The sequence below is a fragment of the Piliocolobus tephrosceles genome, chromosome 13, assembly GCF_002776525.5.
Source record: "Piliocolobus tephrosceles isolate RC106 chromosome 13, ASM277652v3, whole genome shotgun sequence".
NCBI classification, from domain to species: Eukaryota; Metazoa; Chordata; class Mammalia; order Primates; family Cercopithecidae; genus Piliocolobus; species Piliocolobus tephrosceles.
In genome coordinates, this window is record NC_045446.1 from 67,960,153 (window position 1) to 67,985,128 (window position 24,976).

Genomic DNA, 24,976 nt, shown 5'->3' on the forward strand with positions numbered 1-24,976 from the left:
TTTTTGTATTTTTAGTAGAGACAGGGTTTCACCACGTTCACCAGGTTGGTCTTGAACTCCTGACCTCAGGTGATCTGCCACCTGGGCCTCCCAAAGTGCTGATTACAGGCATGAGCCACCGCGCCCAACCAAAAAAATACATTTTTATAAAGTAGGCATTCACCTCAGAAATCCTTTGATAATGTTTGAAGCAATACCAGTTTAATACTGTTTAAGTCAGTTTCCTCTATTATTGTGGTTCAATTGTTTAGTGACTTGGAAACCCCAAAAATATGGGTTTTTTTGAACTTCAGTGCCTCCCTTCTTCCTAACACACTGGTATAAATCTCATACGGAGCACACTTGAGCTAGCAGGCACTGCGTTTATGGCATACAAGTGAAAGAAAGCATAATATGGAAGAAGCAGCCCCTTCAAATGGCTAAAGGTGGTGCAACTTCAGACATAAGGATCAGGAAATGGAAGAAAAGGGGAAGTGGAAGAGTAAGGAGAGAATGCCTGCTGTTCTCTCTAGTTTGGGCATCAATTTGCCTGGAGGCACTGCTTGTGCCCAACTGTGCAAGAGGGAGCAAAAATGTTTAAAAGTTAGCTAATATAAACCTAACTTACAGATATGACTATATAAAGCTAAACAAATTATAAATCAAACCATGCTAGAATATATGTAATTACAAAATGTACATTATACTTGCCCATATAATTAAATGTTTTTAAAAGAAAATAGAAAATACCCTAATACCTTTTGTGGGATCTACTCTACAATAAAAACAGAAAACCAGAAAAAAACAAGCATAATATATTAAGACTATACTCATCAGGTAGAGTAAAATTTTATTAAATCCAACAACACACATAACTGTCTTCCTTGAATATATGATTCAGTTTAACATGTACTTTAGGCCTGAATTATTCTTACTTTTTCATATTGCGTGTGGTCATGCATCGCACCATAAAATTGTTAGATAATTTTAGTCTACAACTGTAAACTAGAATGCACAGACTATTGCTCCACTTGATAAAATCTCAGAGAAAAAAATAAGTCTTTGAATGATGTCATTAGTTTCAAGCTCAGTTTAGCTACTTCTTACTAGATTAGAAATTTCTTTTAAAAGGCTTATGTTTAATTTTTTTTTAAAGTCTCCACAATATTTACTGTAGCTACATCTGTACACAGCAGATACTCAATATTACATATTAAGTGAATGAACTCACAATAAATGCTTACTTACCTTCTTACCGGTGTGGTCTGTTTGAGAATTTAACAAAACATCTAAATTTAAGGCAAACTTTTTAATCATTAAAAGACAAAAAAGTCAGCCAGTTTGCATTAACAGGCTCATGGTAGCCAGACAAGTCCCTCTGTCTCCATTACCTCCTAGTTCCTAGGACAATGCCAACAACCTCCCTCCAAACCTCCATAACTTTAGGACATATCAAAAACGGTGGAGATGAAATCTATTTCTTTCTTTCCCTCTATTAAGTGCCCCAAAGAATATTTACTTTTTCAAAGGCAGAAGAGCCACAACTAAAAAGTTTCAACCTAACGAGGCTCTGGCTCCAGCAATACTACTATGAATGTATGTATGCCCTATCAGTGTCTACCACTGTAGACTCGTGCAACCTCTAGTATATGCACCTGGTAAAATCTTTTGTTTAAATCAACACATGGTGGCCCCAGTTACAGTAGTCACCTTCCACTTTATCAAACGCACCTAAAAATATATTGTCACACACAGATCAGTTACAGTACCAGTAAGAGAGATCATAGTTACAAAATTCCAGTTAAAAAAGCATACTTTTTTAACCTTGATATTTTGACTTCAAGAGTTAAAATTCAAATCATTAAAATTAAATGCAAAAATGGAACAAAAAACTAACGGCTCAACTTACTTAATATACAACTAATTCAGCCAACCATAGTATAAACTATGAGAATCCTAACACGTTATCTGTATTTACCTTAATAAACCTATTAGATATATATAACATCTCAACCAATATCCAGACTGTTTTTAAAGAATAAAGCAGTATAGTTTTCTCTTGAAAAGAAATATTCTCTGCAGGCGAGGAAAGATACTTAGGAGCCTTGGGTGTCAGGAATCTCACAAAGTCAATGCTGACTTTATCCATAACCACCATCATCTACCTCCGGTTAGGAGAAACCTGGGGAAGCCCACACAAAGCACAGAATCGGAAGGACTAAAGTAGACTGCAGAGAGAGGAGGATAAAACACCACCTTCATTTGGCACATCCTTTTATACCAAGTATCAACTATAAATCTAAATTTTTTGACAATTTCAGCATATACATGGGCTTTTCAAACAAGAATTTGACTAACACCAACAGTTAGCTGTATACACTTGAAATCTCCCTCTGTAGCTTGATTTTCCTCCCTGAAAAATAAAGGCAATGACACAATAGTCCCTTCTTTCTGGCCCCAAAACTCAATGATAGTTTCTAGAACAAAGGTTCCCAAACGTTCTAGGTTCACAGCACCCTCAGTATCTCAGCAATTTTCTCTCAGCAGCCCTAGGCCAGAAATAATAACACTTCCACTTATTAAGCAGTCAGTAGCCATGTGAAAAAATAACCTAGCTACATTTCAACAAATAATGTTTTTACTTCATTCTTAACCATAATTACTTGTGAAATGTGTATTACTGTTGGGCACTGCACAACTTTTCAAACCTTGGAATCAGAGTGGGCCCTGCTATCCTCTTTCCTGCTGCATACAGATTTTTTGTGCATTTTACCACAGCAACCACTAAAAAACCAGCTTCACAAAGATATATCATCTACAGAAATGTAGCACAATCTTGAAACCATGAACTATGTCAAGGCAGTAGTTCGCCTGGCAACCAGCAAATTTCGACTACCACTGTATCCTACTTGAAAATTTAAACTATCAGATGGAGTTGGCAACAATTCTCTAGGGTGCCTTGATGCAGTTTGGAAACCATGATCCTATGGCAAGGTATATAATTTTGTGGCTTTGGACTCAGACTTGGGTTGGAAATAATATTTCACCCTTAACTATATATTCCTGGGCACCTTAATCTATTGAGCCTTACTTAGTTTCTATGCCTGCCAAATAGGAATAATACTATCAACTTCAGAGAACAGTAGCAAGAACTAAATCCATGTCTTTTAACTCTTGTACACCACAACTCTTTCCCAAAAAGACTCACTTCAAATCTTGTTGGCTGAGCCACTATCGTCTTATCAGCTATTTGAAACAGGCAGAAAGTCTGTAATAGCTGATAAAACGATAGTGGTTCACCCGACAAGCCAACTTTGATGATGATATCGTGGTTCATCATCAAAGTTCTGAAAATCTTTTCCCTGCACAGTAACAGCATTTCACCTGCAGAGACTTCTCATTTGCCAAGTGTTCTGAACTGTGTAACATTAATTAATAATTATTCTAAGATCACCTTATGACAGGATCTATTATCAGTCCCCTTAGCAACTCTATACCAACGGTAATGCAGTGGTTGAAATAAATGATCCTCCTTAGCCCAGGTTACCTGTCATTTTTACTTACTTAGTGGTCCACTATTCAATTAAACTGACTCTAATATTTTATTCCTCTGATACTAATATAAACTAAATGCAGTGGTCAAAATACCTAAAAGAAACGGAGATGCAAGCAATCTCATATACTACCCAAAATACCACACCACCCCAGAAAACCTGCATTTCATCTTGGTCCAAGGGAATCAACAAAACAATTTGCTAGCCATCCTTTCCCCAAACGCCCACAGTTCGTTCTCTGAGAGATACATTACTAGTACTTCCCAAGGCATCCTAAAAGCAACTTACTAAGGCATTCTACTTCACAATGACTACCTTCTCAAAAATTAAAAAAGGGGCCAGGCGTGGTGGCTCACGCCTGTAAAGCACTTTAGGAGGCCAAGGTGTGTGGATCACAAGGTCAGGAGTTCAAGATCAGCCTGGCAAACATGGTGAAACCCCGTCTCTACTAAAAATACAAAAATTAGCCGGGGGTGGTGGTGCACGCCTGTAATCCCAGCTACTCTAGAGACTGGGGCAGGAGAATCACTTGAACCTGGGAGGAGGAGTTGGCAGTGAGCCAAGATCCTGCCACTGCACTCCAGCCTGGACAACAGAGTGAGACTCTGTCTCAAAAAATAAATAAATAAAAACAAGAAAAGGAAGATAGCTACAATTTGATAATGAAATTACTACAATGGGGCTTAATTTTTAAAGAAATTCTGCGGGAAGCCTTTATATAACGTCACCCTCCTATTTTGTACTATTTTTTAAAAATAAGCTTTTTGTAAGTCAGTTTGTTACGGGTAGAGGGGATGTGGACAGGTAAGAAGAGATTAATAGGCCTGTATTATAACTGCTGTATTAATCTGAATCTTCGGTAGCCATAACATCATACAGATTCTTTATAGGTAATATTCTGAAGAACTTCACACTTGGCACTTCCTAGCAATGCAAATAAATTCAGTTAACAGAAACTTCTTCATTTACATAGAGAATAGAAGAGCGACCCTGCTTTCTTGGAAAGGAAACAGCTATCCGTCTTGTACAATACCCAGTCCACTTTGGCCAGCTAATATGGACAAAAAAGAGATCTATTTGGAAAACGTTTCTTCTCCAGCCAAGGGCTGTTTCCAGATAAAGGCAATGCTCAGAGTATAACAAAAAAGCCTTCTCTGAGGAAAGAAAAGTGCCAGAAAAGGAGAGGCAGGGATCGGGAATAAATGGGGATGAGTATAAGCACTCAGTGTGAAGGCTGGAGGCAGCAGGCGCAGCGCTGAGATGCTCCAGCAAAAGAACCAGCAGCAGCAGCAGGAAGTTTCAATGGGGCCGGGCAGAGCATGCGCCCTGCACCCGCGCGGTGGCCTTATGTGGAAGGAGCACCACTTGCGAACACCAATAATAGACCAGCGGCACCAGAGAGAGAAACATGAGCAACAAGCACCTTCTTCAACTGTTTCCCCCTCCGTCAGAGCCCCTCCTCCAGCCTACATACTAACCACCCCACCCTACCGTGCAAATGGGAGGGAGACGACTTCTTCGCCTAAGCCCGGCTGCCAAGATGAAGGGGGAAGGGATTGGAAAAGTGGGGAGATGCTCATCTATTATTTTGGGGGAGGTGGGGAGAGGAAGGAGAACTATGGAGGAGGAATTAACCCTCTCCTCTCCAAAGTGGAGCTGAACCTACTTCGCCCCCCTACAGAGAATGGAGAAGAACCCCCTCCGGGGGGGAGGAGCAGACCTCCCCACTCCAAGAAAGGAGTTTTAGGGGTTAAACCAGCCCTCGAGGGAAAGGGAAAAGGGACAAATCTCTCGGGGGAGTTCCCAACAGAAGGAGGGAGAGTTGAGTGTCCGCTGGCCCCCGCCCACCCAGGTGAAGGGAGATAAGGTGTCCGGAGCAGCCGAGCCCAGCCTTCCCCGAGATGGTCGGGAAGACTGGTGGGAGGAGGGGAAGGAGTTAGGGTGGGGAGGAGGAGAAAAGCGCAAAGCTGGCCGGAACCTGCGCTCCCCTTCCCCCGCCGCCAAGGGGGAGACGGGGTGGGGGGCCGCCCTCCGCCGCGAAGCAGCAGTCCCTGGGGTTGCAGACCGACACAATGACCCCTCCCTGCCTCCAGCCCACACCTAGCCCGCAACGCCCCCACCTCAGCTCCCCGCCCGGCCGAGTGGCCCTAGGGGGCCTCCGCCCCGCCTCCCCACTGCCCAAGACCCCGGAGGCTGGGCGGAGAAGACCAGCCCGGCGGAGTTGCGTCCCAGGGGGAGGACAGAGCCGCGGAGGCCCAAGCCGCGAAGAACTGGAGCGTCTGTGAAGAGCAGAGAACAGGAGCGCGCCAGGGCCGCTTCCCGCCGGGCGTTCGGGCCCCTCGCTTACCTTCTCCGTTGCCGACGTCCGGCGGCGGCGCCTGCAGCACCCGCTCCAGCTCAGGGAACGGCAACTCAGGCAGGTCTAGCAGCGGCCCGTAGCGCTCCAAGAAGGAGCAGACTACGGCGAAGTTGGGGCACGAACCCGGGCAGCCCGGAGGAGCCATCACCGCCGCCGCTGCCGCCGCCGTCGCCATTTTGAACTGGAGGATGGAGGAGGAGGCGATGGGGGGGCGGGGGAAGTTGGGGTGCCGAGGGATGGCAGGGCAGCCTTACGGACGACAGGAGGCGCTCTCAAGTGGGTTCCTCTGCGGATCCCAGCGTCTCAGGGACGGCTCTGCGATCCCACAATACATCGGCGGCCCGGAGCAGTCGAGAACCGAGTCAGACAGGAGACAGAGAGGCCCTCTGCGCCTTTCACTTTCCGCCCTCTTTCCGCCCCCTTCTCTCCTCCCCTTCGGGCTTGCCACTGCCTCGTGTGACAGGGGGAATGAAAACAAGGGAAGCGGGACGGGGAGGCGGGCTGGAAGCGGGAGGGGCGGGACTTCTCGAGAACAATGGCCAATGGAGGCAGAGGGGGCGGGGCTTCGGGCGCTGATCAACTGCAAGGCGTATTACCGGAGAGCAGTTGGGGAGCGCAGATCCCGGAGCAGCGCTGGGAGCCTAAGTGCGGGGAGAGCACTGCGCCGTTTGGGAACGCAACTCTGAGGAGACAGTGCGGTGGGTGAGTTTTCGGGGGAATCCTGAAACTGGGCCACGAGACGGTGATGAGGTTGAGGAGAATTAATAAACAGAAAAAGAGAATAGGGCCGGGGAAAGCCCAGTTGTGGGAGAAGGTTGGGAAGGGGAAAGGTAGAGAGGTGCCCTTAATTAGGGGCTGGGCTGGGACTTCTGTAAGACATCTCTGTGAAAGTTTGCCGAGGGGGTATTGCTCTCTGCTGAGGTACAGGAATCGCAGCTTTGCTGGAAAAGCAGGATCTGAGGGAACGGAACCCTGGGGGAATCGTCGGAGTGAGGAGTTGGGGCCCTGCTGGGAGAAGAGGGTCTGAGGAGACCAGGCTCTGCTAGGGGACCATGGTGTGAGGGGAAGGGGCTCTGTTCAGGGACCAGAGTCGGAGTGTGGGCTGGGACTCCATTGAGAGGCCGAACATGACAGGAGACGGTGGAACAGCAAAAAGTTTGTTAGAAGACAGGGTTCCACTTCGGGGGGGGGGGGGGGGGGGGGGACAGTGAACATTCCCACAAAGAACCCCAGAGAGAAACTACCAATAATGTAAAATAGAATGTGCAGCCTGAGAAGCAGTACACATTGTGCTTCGAAGCCTGAGCTTTGGGATTCAGCCAGGCTTGAGTCCTAGCGGGACCACTTCATGACATTGTGGAAGTTTCTTCATTTCTTTAAACTCCTTAAAGTGGGGTGATAATAGTACCTACATAATACAGTATTACTAGATAAATCACAGAAAAGTGATTAGCACAGTGCCTTAGCACATAGTACTTTAAAAATATTAGTTATCAAAAAAGGAGTTCCTATAATTTAGACTGAATTCCGCTATATTTATTTAATGTACAATTTATTACTTTGAGAATTTTCTGAGTGCATTTAAAACTTACGTAGTACCTAATTCCTAAAAAGAATTTGGCCGGGCGCGGTGTCTCATGCCTGTAATCCTAGCACTTTGGGAGGCCGAGGTGGGTGCATCACCTGAGCTCAGCAGTTCCAGACCAGCCCGGGCCACATGGTGAAACCCCGTCTCTAGTAAAAATACAAAAATTAGCCAGGAATGCTTGGGAGGTTGATGCAGGAGAATCCCTTGAACCCGGGAGGCGAAGGTTACAGTGAGCAGAGGTCGCTCCACTGCACTCCAACCTGGGCGACAGAGCAAGACTCCCCTCTCAAAAAAAAAAAAAAAAAAAAAAAGAATTTGAAGCAAGGTACAACACAAACCCTGTAAAAAAGAGAAATCTATAACTAAAGAAAGATAAGAAATAGATGGGCAAATAATTATATGAGTAACAGGAAAAATGGTTACACAAACACTGAACTTTGTTCTTCATTTCCAGGTTTTAAAAAGGGGAAAAACCATAAGGGTGTATATTATTCCCATTATCTAAAGAAAGAATGCTCAATTTATCAAGAGAAAAATTCTATATTGTAAGAAGAATTTATTACCTTGAATAGTGATTCGTAGTCTTGAGTAGTATACAAACCCTTTTTAAAGGAAAAAAGTTCTTTTGAAACTTGACAAATACTTTTGAAAATTTCACTGTAAAAAATACTGATGTAAGAAATGAAAGTCTAAAGAGCACTGTAAATGTACTTAATGCCACTGAAGTATACACTTAAAAGTGGTTAAAATGGCGTATTTTATGTTACATGTATTTTGCCACAATAAAAAAGTTTTTAAGAAATTAAAATCCTACTTCAGGAAAATATCTTTATGGTTATGAATTATCACTGCCAAAGAAGTTTTAGTTTAATGAGAGGGAAAATATTGTTTTTAAGCAATTACTGAAATGAAACACAAAACTAAACTAAAAAATTTTTATAGAACTCCTAAACTGTCAAGTATATATCTCTTGACCCTGGGGACCTGAAGACTCCAGTTTAAGAATAATCTGGGCGAGGTGGGGTGGCTTACACCTGTAATCCAAGCACTCTGGGAGGCCTAGCAGGCGGATCCCTTGAGCCAAGAAGTTGGAGACCAGCCCGGGCAAGGTAGTGAAACCTCATCTGTAATCCAGTGTAGGGGCAGTAGTTGCCACTGCACTCCATGTAGTTGCCACTGCACTCCAGCCTGGGCGACAGAACTAGACCCTGTCTCAGGGAAAAAAAAAAAAAAGGAGTAATCCGACCCAGAATACAGTTTTTACAGTTTGTGGAAACATACAAAGACTTTCATATACTGGTTACTTAACTGACCTTAAATAAAAGCCAGGTACAGGTTATTTTAAAATAAAATTATATCTTTGTGAAGGAATATCTATGGAAAGAACCTTCAAACCTAAAAGGAAGATTTATTATGTGAACCTTGCCTGTACTTTCTATCTTTGCTTCCAGCTTCTGCAGTACTCCACTTCCCACATTCCAGTGAGGTTGTGAAATAACATTCTAAAAAAGAAATAAAGCTTTATTACTATAGTTTTCTTTTCTCACTGTTCACACTGTTAGTCAAACAGAGACTGATAAATAAGGTTAGAGTTTCTACCTTTTCTAATCTAGATGGGCACAGAAACAGAGTCCTTTAGCATCAGAAAGTTACATCCACCCAAAGATATGAAGTGTTTTACTACAAAGCAAGGTTTAAGTCATGCCTTCCTTCACTGAAGTCTGTTCTTGAAAATAAATGACACCCATAATGCTGTCATCACTTCTTGCCTTCCTGGGCTAAGAGAAATTGTGGAATACAGAGCTTAACCACAATTTATGTAATTATGTAAATGAGTTATATTTATTGAACTGGAATGTAACGGTGCAAAAAAGAGTAGCTATTTTTAAAACCTATGTTTGATTTATTGCTACTGCCATGAAGAGGCCTTTAAAAAAGCATTAAGTTACACTTGGTTCAACTTTGTTTATGAATAAGAAATTTCTTAAGGTATTTCAAATTTCATATCCTATTGGGGGAAATACTTTGCTCAATAAGAATGAATGCCTAGTTTATTAAAAATACCAAAAAGTCAAAAACAACCCAAATATTCATCAACAAAAATATAAATTGTGATAGACTACTCAAGAGTGAGAAAAGAAAACTATAGAAATAAACACACTGTTGATACACAGTACAGCCTGGGTGAATCTTAAAAACATATTGAGTAAAAGAAGGCAGACACAAAAGAGTTAGGTACTGTACAATTCCATCAATATGAAGGTCAAAACTAATCTGTGGCAATAGAAATCAAAGTAGTTGTTTCCTTTGAGCTTAGTAGGGTATTGACTAGAAAGGGACACAAGGGGACTTTGTAGATAGTTTCTGTATCTTTATTGGCAAGTTTATTTCTCAAAATTCATTGAACTCTATAAACACTGCATTCAACTAAATGCAATGCAATTATGCTTCAATTTTAAAAGTTAATGGTTTATTCCTATATAATCCCAATTAGCCTTTTATCAAAATTTACACACATTTTTGTCTCCTTCATATGTTATCTTTGCATTTGTTACACAGTTTTTTGTTTTGCTTTTTTTTTTTTGAGACAGAGTCTCGCTCTATCGCCCCCAGGCTAGAGTGTAGTGGCTCAATCTCGGCTCACTGCAAGCTCCGATTCCCAGGTTCATGCCATTCTACTGCCTCAGCCTCCCAAGTAGCTGGGACTACCGGCATCTGCCACCATGCCCAGCTAGATTTTTTTTGTATTTTTAGTAGAGACGGGGTTTCACCATGTTAGCCAGGATGGTCTCGATCTCCTGACTTCATGATCCACCCTCCTCAGCCTCCCAAAGTGCTGGGATTACAGGCGTGAGCCACTACGCCTGGCTGCTTTTTTTTTTTTTTTTTTTAAGTGGATATTATAAGCTCAGTAAATGTATATTGAGGCAAACTGAATTCCATTTTAGGGCCAATATGGGGAATTCCTAATCAAGGATGAGCAAATTAGGTATATTTAAAACTCATTTTAAAAAAGCTAAAATAAGCTGGGCATGGTGGCTCACACCTGTAATCCCAACACTTTGGGAGGCCGAGGCAGGTGGATCATGAGTTCAGGAGATTGAGACCATCCTGGCCAACATGGTAAAACCCTGTCTCTACTAAAATACAAAAAATTAGCCAGGTGTGGTGGTGGGTGCCTGTAGCCCCAGCTACTTGGGAGGCTGAGGCAGGGGAATCACTTGAGCCTGGGAGGCAGAGGTTGCAGAGAGCTGAGATCGCGCCGGTGCACTCCAGCCTGGTGTCGGAGACTCCGTCTCAAAAAAAAAAAAGCTAAAGGTTTTTAGCTTCGTGTAGCTTCAGCTCAAAAAAGCTGAGGTATATGGACATTATATTACATGTAGTGAAAAAGCTATTAAAGCTATTAAGTGTCAACAGAAATAGGAATCTCTACTCTTCGAGACAGTTTAATAAGAAAATGTATGAAAATAAAAGGAAGCCCTAATATAAACAAGATGTAAACCAACCATTTTCTGGATATTTGTCTTGATAACTGAATTCTGTGTTATAATAGAATTCTACTCATTGAAGAAGGCACCTTTAGAAGTGTCTTACCACCGTTTTATTTTTATTTTTTTGATATTTATTTATTTATTTATTTATTTTGAGTCAGAGACTCACTCTGTTGCCCTGGCTAGAGTGTAGTGGCACAATCTAGGCTCACCGCAACCTCTGCCTCCTGAGTTCTAGTGATTCTCCTGCCTCAGCCTCCCAAGTAGCTGGGATTACAGGCAAGCGCCACCACACCCGGCTAATTTTTGTATTTTTTGTAGAGATGGGGTTTCACTATGTTGGCCAGGCTGGTCTCAAACTCCTGACCTCAGGTGATCTGCTCACCTCGGCCTCCCAAAGTACTGGGATTACAAGCGTGAGCCACCGTCTTACTACCCATCTTTTTTTGAGACTTAATGCATCAGTCTATTCTCTGACAAGCCTGGCTAAGATTGGTTTCTCTGATGGAATAAAGATTTTTACTGAAAAGAAAAATGAGTAGGGGGCCAAGTGCAGTGGCTCATGCCTGTAATCCCAGCACTCTGAGAGGCCGAGGTGGAAGTTCAAGACCAGCCTGGTCAACATGGTGAAACCTCATCTCTACTAAAAATGCAAAAATTAAGTGGGCATGGTGGTGCATGCCTGTAGTCCCAGCTACTTGGGAGGCTGAAGCAGGAGAGTCACTTGAACCCAGGAGGCAGAGGTTGCAGTGAGCCAAGATCACGCCATTGCACTCTGGTCTGGGTGACAGACATCATCTCAAAAAAAAAAAAAAAAAGATGGGGGACAGCCTGTATTATTATGTTTTATGTCTTATAGCTATGTGTCTACATTCAAAATTTTTATTATTAAATATTTCAGAACAGGGATAATCATTGGCAGTTTGACATCCTGTAGAGCAAGGCCTGATATTCACTTGTATGGACCAGAAAGGCTGTACTGACTGTTAAACTGTTAAGATACTATATTTACATGCCAGTTGCAGCATAGTCGCTACCGTGAGCCTTCTGAGTACACCCCTGCTACACTGGCTACCCAGTCTTTCTCCAACAACACCCAGCAACTGAACCTTTGAAACAGACACACCAGACCCTATAACTGTGCCTGCAAATTAGATAATCTCAATGAAATGAACACATTTCTAGAATAACACAAACTATGGAAACTCACTCAAGAATAACGAAAATCTGAATGAACCCATAATAAGTAAAAATATTAAATTGGAGCCGGGTGCAGTGGCTCATGCGTGTAATCCCAGCACTTTGAGAGGCCGAGGTGGGCAGATCACCTGAGGTCAGGAGTTTAAGACCAGCCTGGCCAACATAGTGAAACCCCATCTCTACAAAAAATACAAAAATTAGCCGGGTGTGGTGGCGCATGCCTGTAGTCCCAGCACTTTGGGAGACTGAGGCAGGAGAATCACTTGAACCCAGGAGGCAGAGGTTGCAGTGAGCTGAGATGGGGCCACTGCACTCCAGTCTGTGTGACAGAGTGAAACTCATCTCAAAAAAAAAAAAAAAAACCCATCAAATTGGGAATTTGAAATTTGCCCCTGCCCCCACCCCCCTCAAAAAAGAATAAAAGCTCAGATTCAGATGACTTCGTGGTCAGGTCTCCAAAAGTTGAAATAAGAATTAATACCAGTGCTTCACAAATTCATGCCAAAAACTAGAAGAGAGGGAACACTTCCCAACTCATTCTGTGAGGACAGATTTTCCCTAGTAGCAAGATAGGGAAAAATAACACAAGAAAAGCCCAGTACCTCATGTGAATTTAGCAAACACAGCAATCCTCAATGAAATACTAGCAAACCAGTTCCAACCACATATAAAAAGGATTATATACCATAAACAAGTGGGATTCATCCCAAGTATGCAATATTGGCTTAAAATCTAAAAATCAATATATTATAATATATTAACAGAGTAAAAGATAGAAACAACACAGTCATCTCAATAGATGCAGAAAACTCATTTGACAAAATGCAATATTCTTTCATGTTAAAAATAATAGACTAGGAAGAGAAGGGAACTTTTTCAGCCTGATTTTAAGAGCATTATGAAAAACCCATATCTAATATACGGGATGCTGAAAACTGATTCCTTCCTCCTAAGGTCAGGAACAAGACAAAGATGTTTGCTATATCCACTTATATTTAATGTTATACTGGAGGTTGTAGCCAGTGTAATGTGTCAAGAAAAAAATAAAAGGCATCCAGATTGGCATGGAAGAAGTAAAACAAGCTCTATCGTAAATTACTGATTTTGTATATAGGAAATCCTAAAGAATCCACAAATAAAGCTATTAGAACAAATAGACAAGCACGTTTGCAGGATACAAGATAAATACTCAAAAATCACGTGTTATTCTATACATTAGCAATGAACAATCCAAAAATGAAATCAGACCAGGCATGGTGGCTCCTGCCTATAATCCCAGCACTTTGGGAGGCGAGGTAGGTGGATCACTTGAGGCCAGGAGTTCAAGACCAGCCTGGTCAACATGGTGAAACTCCATCTCTACTAAAAAATACAAAAAATTAGCTGGGCATGGTGATGCGCGCCTGTATTCCCAGCTACTAGGGAGGCTGAGGCAGGAGAATCACTTGAACTTGGGAGGAAGAGCTTGCAGCGAGCCAAAATTGCACGACTGCACTCCAGCCTGGGTGACAGAGCGCGACTCTATCTCAAAAAAACAAAATACACAAACAGCAAAAAAAGATATCAATAACTCCATTTACAATAGAATAAAAAAATATTTAGAGATTTCTTGAAACACAAGACTGAAAATTATAAAACATTGTTCAAGGAAATTTAAAAAGACGTACATGGGAAGAAAACACATATTCATGGATTGGAAGACTTAATATTGATAAGATGCCAATACTCTTTAAGTTGAAGTACAGATTCAACAGATTCACTCTCCATCAAAATTCCAGCTGGCTTCTTTGCAAAAACTGACAAGTTGATCTTAATAATAATATGGAAATTCAGAGAACCCAGAATATCCAAAACAGTTTTTCAGATGATGAACAAAGTAGAAGGACTCACACTTCCTGGCTTCCAAAGTTACTACACAGCTACAATCATCAGGATTGTGTGTAGTAATGGCATATGACAGGCTGTGTCTCCCCCAGATTCATATATTGAAGCCCTAACCCCTAATGTGACTCTATTTAGAGACAATGCCTATAGGAAGGAGTTAACTAAAGTTAAACAATGTCATCAGGGTGGGGCCCTAATGTGATAGAACTAGTAATTTTATAAGAACAGAAATAGAGAGCTCTTTATCTTCACATGTATATGCCAAGGAGAGGCCATGCGAAGACACAGAGAGATGGCAGACATCTCCAACCCAAGGAGAAAGCCCTTAGCAGACAACAGTGAGGCCAGCACCTTATCTTGGATATGCCAGCTCCAGAACTGTCAAAAATAAATTTTTGTTGTTTAAGTTACCAATCTATGGTATTTTTTATAGTAGTCAGGCTGAATAACAAATAGCCATTTGGGTCAGTGGAATAGAATGGAGACTCAGATATAAACCTGTGTATCTAGAGTAAATTAATTTAAAATAAAGATACCAAGACCATCTAATGGGGAAAGAATAGTCTTTGCAACAAATGATGCTGGGAAAACTGGAGCTCCACATAGAAAAGAATGAAGGTGAACCCCTAATTAATTCCATATAAATAATTCAGAATGTTTCAGATGACTACATTTGTAAGACCTGAAACTATGCAACTCTTAGAAGAAAACAAGGGTAAATCTTTAAGACCTTGGATATGGCAATGGATTCTTAGAAATAACACCAAATCCACAAGCAACAAAAGGAAAAATAAATTAATAGACCTCATCAATATTAAAAAACCTGTGTGCTTTACAAAAACATGTATCAAAAGTCAAGACCATCAGTCCAAATGTGGGGCTTAAGACAGAAAATCAAGTCTGGGCACAGTTGTTCATGCTTGTAATCCCAGCACTTTTGGAGACCGAGACCAGAGGGTCACTTGAGGCTAGGAATTTGAGACCATCCTGGGAAACATAGTGAGACCCCATCTCTACAAAATTTTTTTGTAAACTTAGCCAGACATGGTGCTGCACACCTGTAGTCCTAGCTGCTCAGGAGCCTGAGGTGGGAAAATCACTTGAGCCCAGGATTTTGAGGCTGTGGTAAGCTATGATTGTGCCATTGCACTCCAGCCTAGGCAACAGAGCAAGACCCTGAACATAAAAGAAGAAAAGAAAGTCAAAAGACAACCAACAAAATACGAAAAAATATATCCAGTAAGAGATTCATCTAGAATATGTTAAAAACATGTTGGGAGCTGAAAAGGCCAAAGGGATCGTGACCAACTCAGCATTCCGCTGGAGGCTATATGATCAAACAGCAAACTGTTTATCATGAATGCAGGATGTTGACAAACTGATACTGCCCTGCCACCAAAAGGTTTGCTGAGGACCTCACTCCCTGGCCCTGGGATAGTTATCTGTTGAGAAATCTAGCGCCTATTGTTCGAAGAATGCAGTCTTACAAGCCCACCAACACCCACCCCCGACCCACCTCCATTTCTTGCTATCTCTTTTGCCTAATAAATACGGAGGGCTGTGTAAAGCTCAGGGCCCTTGTCCACTAGAGGCAAGGTGCCCCCGACCCCTTCTTCCAAATACACTCTTTTGTCTCTTGTCTTTTATTCCCGTATTCGCCCCCCTTTATTCAGTCCCATAGGTCCGTGTGGGTTACATAGTGTCACCCCAAACAGCAATAGGATCGGGTGCTCTACAAAAATACGTCAATAGGCCGGGCGCGGTGGCTCAAGCCTGTAATCCCAGCACTTTGGGAGGCCGAGACGGGCGGATCACGAGGTCAGGAGATCGAGACCATCCTGGCTAACATGGTGAAACCCCGTCTCTACTAAAAAATACAAAAAAAAAAAACTATCCGGGCGAGGTGGCGGGCGCCTGTAGTCCCAAGCTACTTGGGAGGCTGAGGCAGGAGAATGGCGTGAGCCCGGGAGGCGGAGCTTGCAGTGAGCTGAGATCCAGCCACTGCACTCCAGCCTGGTCAACAGAGCAAGACTCCGTCTCAAAAAAAAAAAAAAAAAAAAATACGTCAATAACAAAAAAAAATTGGCATTTCATCAAAGAAAATATACAAATAGCCAACAAGCAAATGAAAAGATACTCAACATCTTGATCATCAAGAAATAAATAATGAAAACTACAATGAAATAACACTCTATGGTTGGGCACAGTGGCTCATGCCTGTAATCCCATCACTTTGGGAGACTGAGGTGGGAGAACTGATTGAGTCCAGGAGTTTTTTTTTTTTTTTTTTTTTTTTTTGAGGCGGAGTCTTGCTCTGTCGCCCGGACTGGAGTGCAGTGGCCGGATCTGAGCTCACTGCAAGCTCCGCCTCCCGGGTTTACGCCATTCTCCTGCCTCAGCCTCCCGAGTAGCTGAGACTACAGGCGCCTGCGACCTCGCCCTGCTAGTTTTTTTGTATTTTTACTAGAGACGGGGTTTCACCGTGTTAGCCAGGATGGTCTTGATCTCCTGACCTCGTGATCCGCCCGTCTCGGCCTCCCAAAGTGCTGGGATTACAGGCTTGAGCCACTGCGCCCGGCCTAGTCCAGGAGTTTGAGACCAGTCTGGGCAACATGGCGAGACCCTGTCTCTACAAAATACAAAAAAAAAAAGGCCAGGTGTGGTGGCATGCACCTGTAGTCCCAGCTACTTGGGAAGCTGAGATGGGAGAATTGGTTGAGGCTTCAGTGAGCTGTAATCATGTCACTGCACTCCAGCCTGGGCAACAAAGCAAGACCCTGTCTCAGAAAAAAGAAAGAAAGAAAAAAATATCACTTCACACCCACAATGATGGCTTGAAATTGGCGTTGACAAGGATATGGAGAAAGCAGAACCCTCATCACTACTGGTGGAATTGCACAGTTGTGGATCTGCTATGTAACAGTCTGATAGCTCCTCAAAATGATAAACATAGTTATTTGAACCAGCAATTCCTTTCCTAGCTATACTCAAGAGAAAGGAGCTATGTCCATGCAAAAATTTTTACATAGATGTTCATAACAAGCATTGTTTCTAATACCAAAAATTGGAGACAACCCAATGGCCATCAGCTGATTAATACAGATTCTTTGGCTACTCCTTGAAATTCTTACTTAGTAGATCTCTGTTGGAGCCTTGGTATCTGCAAGCACATGATGTGATTATCATTCTGGTGTTCTGGGAACCAATCTTAATATACCCTGCTCTACCCTTACCTTCTTGATTTTACTCTCCCAAGCCATGCCTACTATGGATTATAATTTCTTCCACACAACATGGAAGCAGCTGCGTTTTGCACTACTTAGGTATCTTTTTTTTTTTTTTTTTTCTGAGACAGGGTCTCACTCTGTCACCCAGGCTGAAGTGCAGTGGTATGATCTCGGCTCACTGCAACCTCCACCTCCCAGTTTCAAGTGATTCTCCTGCCTCAGCCTCCCCTAGTAGTTGGGATTACAGACATGTGCCACCATGCCTGGCTAATTTTTTTTTTTTTAATAGAAATGAGGTTTCACCATGTTGGCCAGTCTGGTCTTGAACTCCTGACTTCAAGTGATCCACCCACTTCGGCCTCCCAAAAGTGCTGGGATTACAGGCATGAGCCACCATGCGTGGCCAGGTATCTTTTTAAATCTTGTATGAAATTATGTCACTGTTCTGTTGACAAACATCTTGTGACTGCATTTTCTCTAAAGTCCAAATCTCTTGACATACCTATGATATCCACCATAATCTGAACTCAATTTACCTCTCCAGCTACATCACTCACTGTACTCTAATCACACTGACAATAGACAACTGTACTTACAAAATTATAGGTTTGGAAGTTGCAATACACAAATAACCATCAACATCATGTATTTCTGGCAAGGTTGATTCTCATATATAAATTTATTCTTTGAGTTTATAAGTTTATAAAATGAAACTTCACAAATAGAGGAACTTTTTTTTTTTTTTGAGATGGCGTTTCACTCTTGTTGCCCAGGCTGGAGTGCAATGGCGTGATCTCAGCTCACTGCAACCTCCGCCTCCTGGTTCAAGTGATTCTCCTGCCTCAGCCTCCCCAGTAGCTGGGATTACAGGCATGCGCCGCCACACCAGGCTAATTTTGTATTTTTAGCAGAGGCGGGGTTTCTCTATGTTGATCAGGCTGGTCTGAAACTCCCGACCTCAGGTGGTCCACCCGCCTTGGCCTCCCAAAATGCTGGGATTACAGGCATGAGCCACCACGCCCGGCCATAGAGGAATTTTTATGTTTATTCTTCAAATGTATTTCCAGTATTTTCTCATGTAGTAGCCTCTGTTTTAAGAAAAAATAAAAAAGTCCCCCTACCCCTCAGTTCTTCCTATATTTCCCTGTTGAAATTTTTTTTATACCCAGGTTTACAGTGATGTTGTCAAAGAAGAATTCAGTCCATTTGTGCTCTGTAACAGCAGTCCCTAACCTTTTTGACACAAGGTACCAGTATCGTGGAAGACAGTTTTTCCACAGATCGGGGCAGGGATGGTTTCAGGATGATCCAAGCTCCTTATATTTATTGTGCACTTTATTTTATATATATTATGTGTGTGTGTGTGTACATATATGTGTATGTGTGTGTGTATATATATATGTTTTTCTTTTTTTTTGAGACAGGGTCTCACTCTGTTGCCCAGGCTGGAGTGCAGTGACGGATCTCAGATCACTGCTCTATAAGTCTTCTCAGAGTTAATCACTATTCCTGCTAATATCCCCTTGTACTTTGTTTGTACCTATTAGAATGTTTATCAATACGTAACATTAAAATTCTCTACTCACCCTGGACTTAGCACAATCTGATTTGTATTACAGTTAATTGTATATTAATATTTATCTACCATTCCGTCTAGATTTTGACCTTTCTTCTTGAAGTCATGAAATGATTCCATTTATTTTTGAGTAATTCTACCTTCCTAATTATTTATTCTGCCAGCTCTTAGCACAAAGAGTTATACATGTTAGAAGCTCAAAAATGTCTCTTGAGTAGAAATAAATTGAAAAGGCAACTGAAAGCAGATACAAACTGTAGATGAAGAAAACTACTTTTGAAACTAGTTACCACCATGTATTAAGTAAAGTCAACAGCAGAAAAGTCCCATTATATGTCTTTTTTTATGGTGCTTTAAAAGCTTATAATCCTAGACATAGTCATGCAGATTTATATATACTCCATACAGAAACCAAGATTATAATTACTAATCAATGAATAAAATGCAAATTACATATCAACAGATACAAACTCACTTAATGGTTAAGGAAGCAATGGTTTCATTCCCAACAAAGAACTAAACACTTTAGGTAGTTTTGAAGAAATGAGAAGATGCAAAGTTTCTACAGAAGTAAAAACATAATGAAGATCAGAGAATCTCTTTTTTTTTTTTTGAGACGGAGTCTCGCTCTGTCGCCCAGGCTGGAGTGCAGTGGCCAGATTTCAGCTCACTGCAAGCTCCGCCTCCCGGGTTCATGCCATTCTCCTGCCTCAGCCTCCCGAGTAGCTGGGACTACAGGCGCCCGCCACCTCACCTGGCTAGTTTTTTTGTATTTTTTTAGTAGAGACGGGGTTTCACTGTTTTAGCCAGGATGGTCTCGATCTCCTGACTTCGTGATCCGCCCGTCTCGGCCTCCCAAAGTGCTGGGATTACAGGCTTGAGCCACCGCGCCCAGCCAGAGAATCTCTTAATTACGATTTTATTATCAAAGTGAGAAGGGCATGAGGAAACCATTATATCTTTTGTGATGAATTTCATGGAGAAAAAAAATTTTTTTTTTTTTTTTTGAGACAGAGGCATGCAATCTCGGCTCACTGCAACCTCCTCCTCCCAGGTTCAAGTGATTCTCCTGCCTCAGTCTCCTGAGTAGCTGCGATTACAAGTACATACCACCTTGTTCAGCTAATTTTTGTATTTTTGGTAGATACGGGTTTTCACCATGTTGGTCAGGCTGGTCTCGAACTCCTGACCTTAGGTGATCCACCCACCATGGCCTCCCAAAGTTCTGGGATTACAGACGTGAGCCACTGAGCCTGGCTGAGAAAATGGATTTTAAGGGTAATTCAAATGCCTAGTAAAAGACTGATTAAGTACTTGCAGAAGAATGTTTCTACTATCAAGATAAGGAGGTATAATGGAAAGGACATAACTTTTGACATCTGGTAACTTTAGTTCCAAATCTCACCTTTACCACTCAGAAACTGTAACATTATTGATAATTAATACTACGAGTGGAATATAGAAGTTAAAAAAATGAATGTTATCTCATGAGCTACACCAGAGTAGTCCAAAGGGTATCCATATTTTTATAAAAAGAAAGAACAAAAACCTGATTTATAAGGATAAATAATTATTTCGGAGACTAGTACCTCCTTAATACATATTCTCCCCTTGAAATCTCTACTTTTAAGCTGGGCATATTGCCTGTTAGAACAGATAGATCTAGCATTCTTTGCAATTGAGTGTGACCACATGACTATATTCTGGCAAATAACATGCAAACAGAAGTATTCTCTGAAACCTTTCAGGAAATTTCTTAAAGGACACCAGACATATACCCTTTGCCCCTTCCCACTTTATCTCTTTATTCTGTTGCTTGGAACATGGATATGATCACCAGAGCTCCATATTAAACTATGAGAGTGAAGGCCTCATCATCAAGACTGTGAGGGCTGAAACCTGCAAGCCACCTAATTCCTAGACTTTGAGATAACCACTATACCTGCCCTATGTTGACTACCTCTGGACTTTAAACTTTGTCTTATTTAAGCCACTATGCTTTGGGGTATGTTTAAGTCATGTAATGATTATGGTTTATTTTCTAAATCAGACTCATCTTCCTTGTTGATACTCCCAAAAAAGCAACAGTGACATTTTATCTACCAAAAAGTTGTTTTCCTAATACTAAATTCTATAATTTTCCTATACATTTCCTTATTTAATAATTGTTGAATCTTAAGTTGGGGTCAGGTGTGGTGGCTCACACCTGTAATCCCAGTACTTTGGGAGACTGAGGTGGGCGGATCGCTTGAGGTCAGGAATTTGAGACCAGCCTGGCAAACATGGCGAAACCCTGTCTCTACCAAAAATTACAAAAATTAGCCAGGCATGGTGGCATGTACCTGTAATCCCAGCTACCAGGGAGACTGAGGCATAAGAATCACTTGGAGGTTGCAGTGAGCCGAGATCATGCCACTTCACCCTAGCCTGGGTGACAGAGTGAGACTCTGTCTCAAAAAAGAAAATAATAATAATAATAATAGTAAAGTTGGAGGAGAATGGCAAAGTGAATTGAAGAATACAGGCTGTAGAGTCAGACAGACTTGGATTCAAATTCTCTTTTTCTCACTTATTAGCTATATAATTTGGAACAAAGTTCTTAACCACTCTCGAATCTTGATGTTGTTGAGATAATAGATCTAAAATATCTGGTACATAGTAGGTTCCCAATAAATATTCCTTTTTTTCTCAATTGAATTTTAAGATCCAGTTCAAATACTATTCCCTCAAACGTATTTCTTTAATTTCCTACCTAGAAATTGCTGTGGACTGAATGTGTCCTCCCCACCAACTTCATATATTGAAGCCCTAACCCTAAAAATGACTGTAGTTAGAGATAGGGTCTTCAAGGAAGTAGTTGAAATTAAATGAGGTCGTAAGAGTCAGGCCCTAATCTAATAGGATGGGTGAATTTATAAGAAGAGAAAGAGATACCAGGTGTGCCCATGCAAGCAGAAAAAGCCATGTGAGAAAACAGAAAAAGGCATCCATTTCCAAGCCAAAAAGAAAGTCCTCACCATAAACCAACCAATCCTATTGGCACCTTGATCTTGGACTTCTAGCCTCCAGAACTGTGAGAAAATAAATTTCTATTGTTTAAGACACCCAATCTGTGGTACTTTGTAATGGAAGCCCTATCAGACTAATAAAGAAATCCTCAAAACATACTTGTTATGTCTCTCCTTATATCACTTTTTTAAAGTTACTTTGGTTTTTCTTAAGAAGTTACCTTGTGGCTGGTTGTGGTGGCTCATGCCTATAACCCCAGTACTTTGGGAGGCTGAGGCGGGTGGATCACCTGAGATCGGGAGTTCGGGACCATCCTGAACAACATGGAGAAACCCCGTTTCTAAAATACAAAATTAGCCGGGCATGGTGGCGGGCGCTTGTAATCCCAGCTACTGGGGAGGCTGAGGCAGGAGAATCACTTAAACCAGGAGGTGGAGGTTGCAGTGAGCTGAGATCCCGCCATTTCACTCCAGCCTGGGCAACAAGAGCGAAACTCCATCTCAAAAAAACAAAAAAGTTACCTTGTAATTATATGTGTATGTCTTCTTTACTGTAGTATTAGATCCTCAAAAACAGGAATCATGTTTTATGAATTTGTATCTTTCTTCCAGAGCACCCAAAATAATATATTGAACTTCTGTGTTATTTGTTTTTGTTTCTTTGGGTTTTTTGTTTGTTTGTTTGCTTGGTTGTTTTTTGAGACATAGTCTCGCTCTGTCGCCCAGGCTGAAGTGCAGTGGCACGATCTCAGCTCACTGCAACCTTCGCCTCCCAGGTTCAAGCGATTCTCCTGCCTCAGTCTACCGAGTAGCTGGGATTATAGGCGCCCGCCACCACACCCAGCTAATTTTTGTTATTTTTAGTAGAGACAGGGTTTCACCATGTTAGCCAGGCTGGTCTCTAACCCCTGACCTCGTGATCCATCCGCCTCGGCCTCCCAAAGTGCTGGGATCACAGGCGTGAGCCACTGCGCCCATTCCTTTGGTTTTTTTGTTTTGTTTTGTTTTTTTGAGACGGAGTCGCACTCTGTCACCCAGGCTGGAGTGCAGTGGTGCGATCTTGGCTCATTGCTTCCTCTGCCTCCTGCCTCAGCATCCCGGGTAGATGGAACTACAGGTGTGCATCACTACGCCCGGCTACTTTTTGTATTTTTAGTAGAGACAGGTTTTCACCCTGTTGGCCAGGCTGGTCTTGAACTCTTGACCTCAAGTGATCCACCTGCTTTAGCCATCCAAAGTGCTGGGATTACAGGCGTAAGCCACCACGCCCAGCCCTCTGGTACTTACTTTTTTAGATGGACATTCAGAAATCGAGGCTAGGCACAGTGGCTCATCCCTGTAATCCCAGCACTTTGGGAGGCTGAGGAGAGAAGATAGATTGCTTGAGCCCAGGATTTGGAGACCAACATGGGCAACATAGTGAGAACCTGGCTCTTAAAAAAAATAAAAATAAAAATTACAAAATTAGAAGGACGTGGTGGCACACACCTCTAGTTCCAGCTAGGAACTAGCCTGGGGTGGGAAGATCACTGGAGCCCAGGGGCTTGAGGTTGCAGTGAGCTAAGGTCACGCTACTGCCTCTTTGATATTAATAATAAGTTGAACTTGCAAAAATGGGTTCTTAGTTGTTAATGTTAATCAGAAGTAAGACTTTCTAATCGTCTTTATATGGAGATTAAATATGGTTAAGGAGATACATATAGGTGCCAAATTGACAAGAGGTAGACTGTGACTGTTAGTTTCATGTGTCAACGTGGTAAGGTTATAGTATGCAGTTATTTAACCAAATACTAATCTAAGTGTTGCTGTGAACATACCTTGTAGATATGGTTAACATCTACAGTCAGTAGACTAGTGTATATATGAGATTATCCTTGATACACTGAGTTGGCCTCTTCCAATCAGGTTAAAGTCCAAGCAAAACTGATGTTTCTGTGAAGAAGAAGAAATACTGCCTCAGTACCATAAGAATTCTTGCCTGAGTGAGCAGCTTACCAGTATTATCTACACATTTTACACTTGCCAGCTTCCAAAATTTTGTGAGCCACTTTTTTTAAACAAGTCTGTCAATATTTATAGTCATCTGCTTCTGTTTCTCTGGATAACCCTGACTGATACAAGTACCTTTTACTTACTGTGCTTACCAGTTCTAGAATTTCCATTTTATTCCTTTTTGAAATGTTTCCTTATTGAGATTCTATATTTGCTGAGTCATTGTTACCATATTTTTGTTTATTTCTCTGTGGTTTATTTGCCTTACAATATTTTCTTTGAAGTCTTTGCTAAATGTCAGACTTCTGGGAATACTCAATTACTCAGATACAGTTTATTTTTTAATTAATTAATTAATTAATTTTTGGAGACAGGGTCTTGCTCAGCCACCCAGTCTGGAGTATAGTGGCAAGATCATTGCTCACTGCAACCTCAATCTCATGAGCTCAAGTGATCCTCCTGCCTCAGCCTCCGGAGTAGCTAGCACTATAGGTGCAAGCCACCACACCTGGCCTTTTTTTTTTTTTTTTTTTTTTGTAGAAACCAGGTCTCCACCATTCTGGCTAACATGGTGAAACCCCATCTCTACTAAAAATACAAAAAATTAGCCAGGCATGATGGCGGGTGCCTGTAGTCTCTGCTACTCAGGAGGCAGGAGAATGGCATGAACCCGGGAGGTGGAGCTTGCAGTGAGCCGAGATCGTGCCACTGCACTCCAGCCTGGGCGATAGAGCAAGACTCTGTCTCAAAAAAAAAAAAAAAAGAAACTGGGTCTCCCAAGAGGAATGCTTTTACACTATTGGTGGGAATGTAAATTAGTTCTACCTTTTTGGAAAACAGTGGGGCGATTCCTCAAAGACCTAGAACTAGAAGTACCATTTGACCCAGCAATCCCATTACTGGGTATATGCCCAGAGGAATATAAATCATTCTGTTATGAAGATAAATGCACGCATATATTCATTGTAGCACTGTTTACAGTAGCAAAGACATGGAATGAACCCATATGCCCATCAGTGATAGACTGGATAAAGAAAATGTGGTACATATACACCATGGTATACTATGCAACCATAAAAGGGAACGAGATCATGTCCTTTGCAGGGACACGGATGGAG

General features: G+C 42.0%; 2 protein-coding genes across 3 annotated transcripts in view; one reads left to right on the forward strand and one right to left on the reverse strand.

Moving 5' to 3' along the window:
* The window catches only part of RSF1 (remodeling and spacing factor 1), a 159,646-nt gene extending 153,276 nt beyond the window's left edge, over window positions 1-6,370 (reverse strand). The window contains exon 1 of the mRNA XM_023209328.2: window positions 5,881-6,370. Within this exon, the coding sequence (XP_023065096.2) occupies window positions 5,881-6,067 (187 nt within the window). The 5' untranslated portion in view covers window positions 6,068-6,370. The remainder of the gene's footprint in view (window positions 1-5,880) is intronic.
* Window positions 6,371-6,466: 96 nt separating this feature from the next.
* AAMDC (adipogenesis associated Mth938 domain containing) overlaps window positions 6,467-24,976 on the forward strand; it is a 53,123-nt gene continuing 34,613 nt past the window's right edge. Inside the window, exon 1 of one of the 2 annotated variants that reach the window (XM_026446975.1) lies at window positions 6,467-6,590. The gene's annotated coding sequence lies outside the window, so the exon portion shown is untranslated. Of the gene's footprint in view, window positions 6,595-24,976 lie in introns of both variants that reach the window. The other variant, XM_026446976.1, reaches the window with a different exon arrangement.